At 28.1% G+C, this 13,532-nt stretch overlaps 1 protein-coding gene across 1 annotated transcript; it reads left to right on the top strand.

Annotated features, from left to right (window-relative positions):
• Positions 1-6,078: 6,078 nt before the first annotated feature.
• LOC112592711 lies at positions 6,079-6,888 on the top strand. Its single transcript, XM_025336866.1, has 2 exons — positions 6,079-6,487; positions 6,575-6,888. The coding sequence occupies exons 1-2, from the start codon at positions 6,079-6,081 to the stop codon at positions 6,886-6,888; spliced, it is 723 nt and encodes a 240-aa protein (XP_025192651.1).
• Positions 6,889-13,532: the final 6,644 nt, after the last annotated feature.

Below are 13,532 nucleotides of genomic sequence, written 5' to 3'. Positions count from 1 at the left end.
ACACATTATAATAACATTTATTTATATATTTATGAAAATATCAATGATTGAACATTTTTATACAAGTTGTGATTTAAATCTACTTTGCAAATGTTATTTTGTGTTTAATACTTAGATGCAAAAAAAAACATTTAGTGGAGGCTCTGGGTATACCGTAAAAGTTTATATTATTTTAATATTATCGTTTTGTTGTCAGACTAATTTCTTGTCATTATCACACTACGACAACTATTATTGTTATTTTATTGTTAAGAATAAAAATAAAATATTGTACTTCTATAAATAGCCTAATATAATCTGATTTTAGATTGTTCAATACATAGAGTACTCTATGGTACAATAATAAACACTATTTATAATCAATGAATAATGATACTAGATAGTTGGTATGTCGTACGTGTGCATTATGCTACATTGCTACATTTAAAATTGTCGACTAATTATATTTTGTTTATCCGTGATGTCGCGCTTCTATTGTAAATAATTTACTTGAGTTAATTTTGTTTTATATAAAAATATAATTAAAACTTGTGTACCTACTCTAATAAGTGATGGCAAACGATAATAGAGGAAGAAAACTAAATAATTTAAATGAAAATATTGATGATGAAATTTTCAATTTGAAAGATCAAATTATTTTGGATGGCTATAGTAAGTATTATTTTATTTGTATATATTTAGAGGAACTATATAATATAACAATGCAATGTAAGTTTTAACATACTAGCTTTAATATATTCAAGTACCTATTCAATCATTTTAAATGTGTAGGTTCTACATTTTAAACTTATCAATTATCTACTATAGGTACTACAATTAAATTGATTTTATGTATACAAGCAAAAGATTTATTCTATTGGTTAAAAAATACCAAAAATAGTTAGTATATGACTTGTAAAAATTAAAAATATAAAATTAAATAGAGTTGTATCTATGATAATATTACCTTTTGTTATTAGGTATAATTTGTAATTCCAAAAAAATATGGTATGTTTATTTTAGATTTATAATTTAATTTTTTGCAAATTTGATCAACAATATTATTGTTAAATAAACACCAAAGAATAAAATGAGTAAATAATATTTATCTTCACATAAAAACTCAACTATGTAGGTATAACTTCAAACCCATATATTTCTAATACAGGTACCTACCTAAAAACAAAATGTTTAATTACATTTAAATGTAATAATATTACAAACTATTAGCTACCTACTGCCATAGTAAGCAGTACCTGGAAAATAATTTATCAATGAAATTTATTATTAGTAGTAAGTACTTATTGTCAAACATAACCTTTTTGATAAAATTAATAAATTATTATATTATATTATTGAATTAAAAACTATCCAATATATGAGAATATTGTTTAAAAAAAATAATAAATTAAAAATATACAATTTTCACAATATACATAATATTATATAGTATACATATAATTAAATAGAATCTATTCAATATTTTGTAACTTAGAAATAAAAAATGTAAAATATAAATTAAATTTGGAGTTATATATTTTAAAATCAAAACCTGTTGTTAACATAAACAAAAATTATGATACTTCACCATGCGCTTAAATTTTTTTATCTTTTATTTATTACAATTTATTTATCATCAAATTATTTTAGAAATCATAATTGTAACTTCTTTACTGAATAAAATTGAATATAATTAATTATTTTATTATTAATGATAACAATTTAAAAAGTCCTATATTATGCAGATAAGTCAAAAATAATAGGTACATTATTATTCAATTTGAAAATTACCAATTTATTCAGTTTAATATGAATTACTGAAAAACACTAAAAAAAATTTGTCAGGTAATTTAATTATAGTCACCCAAGGTTCATAGTACAATATTATGTTTTCTAGACGAGGAAGGACTTTTTTGTTTTAAAAGTGACCAAATTTGAGTTTTAACCTTATTAAATACAATAGAATTCAATAGCTTACCTTGTATTATTAATGTGATAAATTATTTTCATATTAAACTGTATAACTTTGTTATAACCTCCCAACGAATAAGACATAAGACATAGTTTGCAGAATAAGCATTACGAAAAATTATTATTTTTATAGGTAATGTTTTTAGTAAGTACTTATCATTTTCAGTAATAATAGAACATATTCATAACTAATAAATAGTTGTACACTTACACATCTGAAATATGAAATAAAATTAGTAATGTGGTCCAAAAACATGTTCTGATTATTTTACAAATTCTTAAAAAAGAGTACAGCTGTAAAATGGTGCCTTTGCATACTTAAACGTATTTGTATACCTACACATTACAAATGTTTAAATATAATTTATTTATTAGTGGTTTTATTACTTCACAGTTTATTTTTTTTTTCAATAGAAATAGTTGGTATAAAATCTGATGTATGGAAAAAACATTTCATTCAACATCAGTAGTAAATATAATAAAAACATCACTCCTGCAGCTCTTAGAGTTCGAGTTGCTCTAAATCGTGGTGGAATTAGAGACAAATTAGGGTTGATATTATCAAAGGAAAATAAAGACGATTTTAGTACAGGTAAATGTTAATTTGATAAAACTGTATTCATAAATAATAAATACTAGAGTACCCCTAGTTAATTACACTTAGTTATAGACTTCCTAAGTTTCATAATGTCTTAATTTATTTAATTATTTAACTTTTATATTATATTGTTTTTTAGTTTGTTCTCCTTGCACAGATGATGACGAGACGGTTATATTTAATGATCTTGAATTTTCTACTACATTTTCTGATAACGAATGGCAAGCTATTAAGCCTAAAACTAGAACATATGAGGAAAAACAAGGTCCAAGAATATATCAAATAATGTCTCCCTATGAATGGACTAATATCGTACAAGAACATTTCTTTATGCACACAAGACTTCCATGTTGTCTAGTGTTTAAAAAGTCTTACGTTAATGTAAATTACGGGACATACATATCAGTATGTGGTCATTGTTCTGATTGTGGTTCAGTTTTTGAAGGATCTATAAAACAAATTCCTGTTGAAGATTCTAGGTAAGATAATACACAATTACCTATGTTTGTATATTCAATAATTTGATATTAATGGCACAAGCAGATAAAAGTTAAAAAAAACAGTCATAACAAGTTAACTTATGAAAAATAAACTATAATAAATATAGGGAGGCGAATACTTTTTTTATACTTATTTACCCCTAATTAATATCATTCTTGTGTGTGCCATTGATAAATATTTAGATTGACCATTGTGATACTAATGTAATATATATCTTATTGTGTATAAGAAGTAAGAACTTTATACCTATATGATATATGCCTAATTTAAATATTAAACACATTAAGTGTTATTTTTTTTTGCAGAGTAATAATGGAATGTAGATATTCTGGTTCCTATAATATCTCACATTCAAAAAAACGCAAGTTAATGGGCACTCAAAAAATCCGTGCTGTAGCAGCAATGCTTGATAAACATATTGATCCTTCAGTTTTCAGCTGCATGGAAGCAAAACGTTTGATGAAAGAGGGTAAGGGTAATTTAAATTATATTTATTCTAATTATTGCACATATTGTAATTTCTTTAAAACTTTGTCAATTTACATTCATAAAATACAATATTTTCAAAACAAAATTAAGAAAAAATTTTAGTATCTACCGTTAGATAAGTTTTTATTCTTCAAAATGTTGAAAAGATGTATTATAATAATATAATGTTTTACATTTAATAAACAATAAAACCACAGCGTACCTAACAAAATATATTTTTAGGAGATTCTATCCCAGCTCAAATACCAAACAATCAAACTCTGAGAACAGCTAAGAGTAGAGCAATAAATTCCGAACGGTTTCATTCTAACCCAATAGTTGCTGTAAATATTATGAAATATAGTGAATCTTATTGCTCAATTATTTGAAACATTGGATACGATGGGTTTTTTGTTCATTTTTGGAGCAACCTGCAACTACAGATATACAAAGAATGTTATTCTAGAGTCAAAATACCAACTATGTCATTTGATGCAACAGGTGGATGTTGTAAGAAAATTAAAAGGTCGAATGGTGATCAAAGTAGTCATCTGTTTTTGTATGAAGGTGTTATGGAAATAGAAGGTAAAACATTTACTGCACTATCAATGATTTCAGAACAACATGATACATTATCCATATACTCTTGGTTGGATCGTTGGCTTAGATGTGGCATTAAACCACCAAAAATGATTGTGTGTGATCAATCATTAGCTCTAATGTCAGCCATCGTTCAATCATTCACACAATACAAGTCACTACAGGCATACTTAGAATCATGTTACAAATTAATTTTTAATCCAAATGATAGAACTTGCTCTGTACCCACATGCTATATTAGAAATGATGTAAACCATTTTATTCATTTAATAACCAAATGGACTTCTTTGAAAAATGTTAAGTTTGCTCGAACAAAATCACTGTTTGTGAGATCCATGGCACTATTAATATTCTGTAATTCAATTGAAGAAGCCAATAAAATACTGAAAGCTATTTTTAATGTAGCTTTGAGTCAATATGATGGTCATGTTTTAATATCAAATAAACAATCAACAGAAGATTCTATATGTGCCTCAAGTAAAAATTATCTGCAATCTTTGATTTCCAATAAAATGTCATACCTGCAAGAGTATGATACTTTTATTGATGAAAATAGTACAGCCAAAGAACTTTCTGAAGAAGATCATGATCTTGAAGACTTACGTCAAGATTTTTTTGGTTCATTTGAGATTTGGGCATCATCAATGGCTGAGCAATGTAAAATAGAAGTTCAAACAAATGAAGGTGATATTGACAATGCACAATATACTCCAGAAATTGTACCTCTTATAATTAAGGCTATGAAGTTATATCCTTGTTGGTCAGGTATCATGAGAAAAACATTTGGTTTTGGAGAAGCTTCTGCTTCCAGTGCCCGAATAGAAAGTAATTTCAATCAACTTAAAAATAGAGTTTTTAAAAGTGATAATTTACCATTAAGAATTGATACATTTTTAGACAAGATTATTTCTTATTATAAAGGCGATCACTTACTGATTCAAAATAATATTCCACTTAAAAAAATATATGGCACTAACGCAATTCCATCAAATCAATCAAGTGATTCTGACAATAAAAATCAGAATCTAAATACTGAGTATAAAAGAGTTTATGAAATTGACATAGATACAGTAACACTTGATAAATATTCAAATACACGAGTAGAATGTAATACAGAAACAAATGCTGAAGAACAATGGAAAAATAAAGAGAAGTCAACAACATTTAAAAATAGTCTATCAAAAAAATCTTACCTTAATTCACAGGAAGGATTTGAAGACCCTGATGTCAACAAAAAAGTATCAGAAAAACAAATTATATTTTTAAAAAATGGAAATAAATTTAACAATAGTAATAATTACAATGAAAATGCTGATGCTGAGTTCGAAAAAATTGATAAAATTCATATAGATACAGTGACACTTGATAAAAATTCAAATACATACATTTGTAATTATACAGTTACTAACAATTTAGATGAAAGTCAACAAATCAATGAAGAAGTATCAAGTATCCTACATCCATGTTTAGCGTGTAGTAATGGTGATTTTCCAACAGGAGCCCATCGTTGTGTACAATGCACCAAGCCAGTTCATTTATTTGGCTGTTCAATGAAAAATATAGATAGTGATGAGGGATATGGTGAGACACGGATTTGTTTGGCCTGTATAGAGTGTAATACAGAAACAAATGCAGAAGAAAAATGGCAAAAGAAAGGAAAATCAACAACATTTAAAAATAGCCGATCTAAAAAATCTTACCTTAATCCACAGGCAGGATTTGAGAACCTCGATCTCAACAAAAAAGGATCAGAAAAACAAATTGTATTTTTAAAAAATGGAAATATTTTTAATAACAAGCCTCAGACAATAAAAAACATAGGAAAAGTTATATTAAGAAATACTTGTTCCGTTGATTCTATATTAACATCTTTGGCCTATGCAGCTGCAGACAGTAGTAACTATCTCTCATTCTTGGTAAAACATGAAAAATCTGACAGAACAGCAAAATTTATAACTAGAATGTTAAGTACAACAAATTCAAAAAAAACTAGTTTGTATAAAGAACGCATAGAATTATTGGCACTGCATTACCTATATAATGATAAAGAGCATACTCTAGTAGGTAATATACAACTAATTGATGTTATGGGAACATTAACATCTACAGCAACAAAACTATTCAACAAATTGCCATCATATACAAAATTGGATGTTTGCAAAAATATGTTATGTCCTAATTATATGACTGTACAAAAATACCCAGTCCTTTCGTTATGTGCTTTTGATGGTTACATTAATTTACAAGAAGAAATTGAAAAATATTTTTCTACTGTAAAAGAAACAGGCTGTACTGAATGTCCATCAAAAAGAAAACACACAATCAATGCAAAATCCCATATATTAATTGAGCTTGTGTCACTTCCAAAAGGTAAAATAAATTATCTTCATACTTTAAAATTATTATATATTACTAAAATTCCTAAAAAAAATTGATTTACTAACTTGAATTTTACAGAACTTGAAGCATCGACAAGTTATGGAGACATTACTGAAATCTGTAATGTTCCACAAAATTATGCAAAAACAGTTTTATGGGACTTGGAGGAAATACCAAAAATATTAATAATAAAAACCAAAGAATACTATTTAAGAAGTGCAATCGTATTCGTAAGTGGGGATCGCTCTGGTTTAAGAGTATCCACTGGACATTATAAGTCAATAATACGGCGAGACAATGATCAGTGGGAAGTGTATGATGACCTTAAAGAAACAATTACAAACCCTCATAGAAATAAACAAAATGTAGAATTTTTAATATACACTGTATAAAGTTTTTGATGAATTGCATTTATTTTTTTATTTTTTCATAACTTTATAACCTACTTAAATTAATATTGTAGCACAGACATTTGATATCAAAAAGATAGAGCTAGATTAAAATTGATAATTGTGTTGATGGTATAATAAGTTAGACGGAAATTGAGAAGATGTTGATTATCAGGAGAGCAATAACCAAAAAGAAAAAAGTTTAAAAACAAGTAATAACATAGATGATCTAGAATCTAGAATTATACTATAAAAAGGGAAAATAATTTAGTACATAATAAAAGAATTGGGTTAAATTAATTACCAACAGAAGTTAAAGGTGGTAAACTATGATAATTGATAATGGGGAAATATTTGAATTTTTTTGCTCCGACTTTTAAGAACCCCACAAGTCACCCCTGGTTTGAGAATTGTACAAAATAAAGTACAAGACGGATTTAAATTTTAAAATCGGATAAGGATTTATTAACAACATTACTTGGTTTTTATCGAGACGATTTTTAATATTCAGAAAACTGTCAGTGTCACGATTAAAAATATAAATAAAAAATATCGTATTTTATATTTATTGATAGCACAGCTGGAAAAATATATTTTCAAATCGCCTCGATAAATTTAAAATCAGGCCTTGCACTGTTAAGCATTGAAATTGACTAACTAAGATCATTGGATTTTCACAAGTAAGTTGTTAAAAAAATTGTGACAATTTTAATCGTTTTAATCAATTTCAATTGTAGCAAAACCAATTATTATTTAAGTTCTGTATAATATATATTATGACTAGGGCTCGGGACTTAAAGCATTTGCTTATTTTGATGGATTGACTTAAAATGTAGCAGAGTGCTATGGAAGTGTCATATTAAAACACGTTCAATTATGAAATTTGAAAGTGCTTTTTTTTTACTTTTTTCAACGATTTTTTAAAAAGATACTTATTTCCAGTTTTTTGTAACTATTTTTGTTTTTTTGACCAGTTTTTCTACTTTTTATAGTATTATTGTACATTTATTTATTTGAGTGTTGTATGGGTAACGTTACCGCAACACCCGTAAGATGAAATTGGAATTTGGAGGGGTTTGAGGGTTGTACAAAATTTAATTTTGATTGTACAAAATTGTACAAAATAAAGTACATAATACTGTTTGAGTATAATTAACGATTTCGAAAGTACGGGTGCTGGGGTAACGTACCTCTGACATTTTTATCCAAGATAAATAAATAGATAACATTTAGATTTTTATCTAGATAAGATAATAGATAATTAATATTTTTATCTAGATAATTATCTAGATAAGTCTCAACACTGGCTGTATGGGAGTGTTTCGAGATAGTTGTAAATCAAGGATTGCTTTTTTGATTTCTGCCTTATTCTTAAAATCGTCAAACAAAGGATCTGTTATTTCTTCCAAGACACTTTTTATGAATTCACCGTCTGAGAAAGGTTTACATTTTACCGCTATTTTATGACTTACAATAAAGGAAGCGATAGTTGCAGATTTTGATTGATTTTGTGGTTTTAAAAATATGTTACGCTGAGCAATTAGGCCACATTTCAGTTCTTGCAATTTTTGGTTTCTCGCGATGGAATTAGGCAGATATTTAGATTCGTATTTGCCATGCATTGTATTGAAATGCCTCTCTAAATTTCCTTTCTTAGGCATTGCAACAGAAGTTTTGCAAATTAAACAACATTTTTCACTCACCATAGTAAAAAAGTAGGCTATTTCCTATTTCTCGTTAAAGTGATATGTTTTGACTCTTTTGCTCATGTTAACACGATTGTATTAGAAAATAATTCTATATGCGCATTAGATACATACACTCACACACACAATACACGATTCACAAATGCAATACTACAAACAACTGATCGTAGAATTAAACTAAAATGTGTTATAACTTGAAGCGCACAATACTAGAATAAGTTAAAATTAATTTATACTAGGTATATATGTATATATTATATTTATTATATTTATTGTAACTGGTTCGATTTATCAATTTATACCAAAGGCGATAAAGATAAAGGACGTTAATAGGAAGTAATAATAGCTATCTATCAGATTATGTGGTACCTGCAATGTATGTGTGACTATAATACGATAGTTAATCGATATCTGTGTATAATCTCATTTTTCAAAGTTATTTACTGCCTTTTTCTAAACTTAATTTTTATATTCGTGGGATATACAAAGATACCAAAAATTTACAAAAAAAATATTTTATTTGTTTTCAAAAATTCAAGAAAATGCGAAAGGGTGTCGCGATCGACTCAAATTCATCTCGCGATCGACCGGTTGGCCACCCCTGATATATAAAACCAAAAATATATTAATTACCTTTCCTTTTGGATTCGGCTTTGTTGGTGATTGATAATCATCTTGTTGTTCATGTTGGTCCAAGATGAACAAAAAAGTGTGGAAAAAAGTGTAAATAATAGTAAAAAAGACTCGGAATCGTATGCGTGTCACGTGTTGTGCGGTAAGCGCTTGAGACCGGAATCAACAAATTAACCTAACCTACGCGCGCTATTTGGCACTTGGTGTATATGGGTTACTACAATCTGACGTCGGGAGCGCGCTCGTCGTGACCGGCGTTGCTTGAGTAGGAGCTAGAACAATAATTGGTGGGAGGATGCGCGCCGCCGAACCAAAACTAGTCGTGCAAGTAGTATGTTCTCTTTTGAAATGAAGTATAGCTTATAATATATTATGTTATAGGTTTTAGAATTTTATTTGTTTCAAGTGATTAATATTAAGTGAATTTATGTTCTAACTAATGAATTAATGACACTTATGCATACAGTTCTGTAGTACTAAAAAGTATATATATTGTTAGAAGTCTAGTAATATGTAGAATGTAGATAGTTTATATTTGATTATTTATAAATAAATCGTCCAAAATATTTTTATGACATTGTGTATATAACAATTTCAATTATAATTAGGTACCTACATTAAGAATATTACTATAGGATTTATGGTGTATGTATAAGTTTATAATGTTTATAATATGATTCATTTGTTTTATAAATTATTAACATTTATTGTTAATTCATGTTTTCTTTTTCTTTTTTCTTTTTTCTTTTTAGTATTCTACTTTATGTTTTTTGGGCTAAGTACAGATATTTTATATTTCCAATATTTTTTTTAACTGATTTTTCTAACACTATATTTGCTGCTATATAAACATAATCATGATTCATACATTTTTTTTTCTATACAAAAAAAAAAAAAGACAAATGCCTAAGATATATTTATTTTAATTTATATGTTATTTGTATGATCTATACCAGATGTTCGGGCCGGGAGCATCTAATTATAAGTATGCGCGCCCCGGTCACCAAAATATCAATACGCTATTATACAGTCACACACCGACCGACCTGTGTTTGTGTGTATATGTGTATAGCACTCAACAGGAAGTGGACAGGTTCGCCGAGCAAATCCTGTGAGTGCTAGTGTGTGGGTGGTGTGTGTATGTGTGTGTATATATGTATGTGTGTAAACTCACATGTGTGAGTTACTCAGGTAACTCAATATAAATAAATGGTAATACTTGTTACGGTAATAGGATATATAATAATGATAAATAAGATACTAATAGTAATTACGGCCCCTTTGGCCCAACAAGTAAAAATATACTAAAAAGGGGTAGCTATTAGAGCCACAACAAAAATATAATATAATAATATAAAGCAGCTATTAGATCTACTACCAAAATATAATAATAATAAATAATAAAAAAGGATAACTATTAGAGCTATAATAAAATAATAATGATAATAATAATTAGCCCCTTTGGCTCAATTATAAATATAAATATATAATAAATAAATAATAATAAAAACTCACAGTTTGTCGGCGCACTGCTGGCCAGCTGCTACCTAGCTATATAATAATAATTTCACACACAGATGCAAATACGAAAAAACAATAAGAACATTAATGATAACACAAGTGGCGATTTGCGCACACAATATGTATGTATAAAAATATAGTATATATAACAAATAGATAATAAATAAAGCGGCGATTCGCGCACGCAGTAAATAGAATAATAAGTAGAGGCTGCGATTCGCGCACACAATAAATAATAAAAAATATAACTTCGATTTTCACAACAGAAAAATAATTTATAAGAAATATTCGGACGTTGGTTTTTGCGTTACGACGTACGACAAAAGACAAGACTTTTTCGGCGGCCACGTTAATCTATGCGCACCGGCGAGCCGGCGGCAGTAGATAACACGCCGATAATTAATTTAAATAATAATTAATGATATTATATAATTCATGAACATAATTAAAATATAAAAATAATTAAGATAAATATAATGTTTGTGTGTGTGTGTGGATCGGTGGCGGTGACCGTGAATTTGTAATTATTTATAAGCCTATATTATTTTTATTGATATCGTTAACACCTGATATAGCGAACCTTTGTCGTGTATTGACTTTTACACACAATTTTAAAGACACACCAATTTAAATATAATTCATAATTTTTATTTTACTTTTTATGCAAAAATCGATAAAATTCAAATTTTTATATTACCATATTGTAATAATAAATAATTTAAAGTTTAACAATAATAAAGTTCTATTTTATTAATAATTTAAGCTTTAAGCTACAAGCAGAAAAAAAATGGCTAGCAAATTAGCTGACATGCATGGCACATAAAATCAAAACAACTTTTATTTGACTCAGGGATGCTAAATGGTTTGTCAGCCCTGATCTACAATACTATAAAAACTAGATTTTGTTATATTATCATTTCTTATATTATATGTAATTTTTAGAAACAAAAATCAATATTTGAAGAAATATCCTTGTGAAATAGATTTATATTTTGTACACAACCACTATTTGAACAATGTTGAAGCTCTGAGACATGACATCCTACTGAAGAACTAGAAAACATTTTTTCTGAATACTATTCAAGTAGTCATTCTCCTTCATCTGCCTTGGAAATGTATAAAACTTATTTACAAAGTAAACATGGTGATAAGTATTTTAAAATTATTGCAGATGGTTCAAAGTGTCCTACTAGAAAGTGGTGCTATGATTTGTATTACAAAATATTAAAACAACGGTATGGGGAACCATCTGGGAAACAAATGGTTATTGGTTTGAAAAACTCAATTAAACAATATAATGATCTTAATAAAGAAGAGTGTGCTTTATTTAATGAAGATTCTGGATCATTGATTATAGTGATTTATAGCCCTCTTATGAAAAGAGTATTTACTTTAATATCAGCGCATGAAATAATGTTTATGGATAGTTCTGGAAACATGAATAGGCATAACAGTAGAGTATTTTTGTTACTATCACCTTCAGCTACAAGAGCTTTATCATTGGGCATAGTCATCACTTATTCTGAATCAGAAAATAATATATCTCAGGGTCTTGAACTTTTTAAAAAATTAATTAAAGTTGAAAACTTTTCCCCCAAAATAATTATAACCGATGATTCGACAGCTGAGAGAAATAGTTTAAGAAAATCATTTCCTGATTCAAATTTACTGCTATGTAAATTCCATGTATTACAAGCTATTTGGCAATACATTTGGGACAGTAAACATAATATAGAAAAAAATTATCGTCAGAACTTATACCGTATGTTCGGTAAAACGTTAAATAGTGAAACAAGAGATAGTTTTGAAGAAAATTTTGAAAAAATGGTATCATCAGATGTTACCAAAAAGTACATCAATTTTATAAAGTATATATCCAACTATAGAATTAGAGCTTCAGAGTGGGCCATGTATTTTAGAAATGATTTAATTACCAGAAATAACCACATAAATAATTATAGTGAGTATATCTATTAAGCTTTTAAAAGATAAAATACTTAAACGCACTAAAGCATTTAGTGTTGTGCAGCTGTTTGATATTTTAACAATTTTGTTCACTAGCTGTTATGAAAGGAAATTAATAAATATAATAAACAACCGATCAGAAATTTTAACAAACATGAAATATTTTATTGATCAAAATAAAATTAAAAATTCGGTGGTTACAAAAACTAGCAATTCAGAATATGAAGTCGATTCTTATGGTAAGACATATGTAGATTATTTAGTTGGAAATTGTAGTTGTCCTGTTGGAAAGCATGGCGCTCCGTGTAAACATCAATATGCAGTTGTTACAAAGTATAATTTAACACAGTGGCGCCGAGCCCTATGTCCAAGTGTTGTGATCGCAACACATGCTTTGGGTGGGTGGTGGTTCCCGCAAATTTTAGACTTAAAGTTTATACCTATTTGGTAGGTATATCATGAAATATATTTAAGACTCAAGAGTAATAACTAGTAAGTACAGCCACACTGGGATATATTTTAAATAGATCACAGAATGTCATAAAAATTATGGTGGGTAATGAACAAGGTTTAGAATCGTTTGTTCATATCATTGCGTCCACTGTCTAGACTCGTTGCCCCTTGAACATTAGTAGTATGAAAAAGGGGATTCTAGAGCCTCATCCTCATCATCTAATTAACTGAGCCGCCGTCCGATCCGTGACGTAACGGTATATCCCCCGCTACCCCGCTCTTCCCTCATCACCTCATCATCGAGCCGCCGCCCGATCCGTGACGTATACGATATATCCCCCGCTACCCCGCTCTTCCATATCAATTGGC

The sequence above is a fragment of the Melanaphis sacchari genome, unplaced genomic scaffold (assembly GCF_002803265.2).
Source record: "Melanaphis sacchari strain LSU unplaced genomic scaffold, SCAv2.0 Contig187_pilon_pilon, whole genome shotgun sequence".
Classification (NCBI taxonomy): Eukaryota; Metazoa; Arthropoda; class Insecta; order Hemiptera; family Aphididae; genus Melanaphis; species Melanaphis sacchari.
This window is presented reverse-complemented; position numbering and strand designations above follow the sequence as displayed.

What these genes read in the sequence shown, in the direction of transcription:
- LOC112592711 (XM_025336866.1), top strand. Translation starts at nt 6,079, where the DNA reads ATGTTAAGTACAACAAATTCAAAAAAAACTAGTTTGTATAAAGAACGC. An exon ending in GCTTGTGTCACTTCCAAAAG is followed by an intron (nt 6,488 to 6,574) that starts GTAAAATAAATT and finishes TGAATTTTACAG; the next exon opens with AACTTGAAGCATCGACAAGT.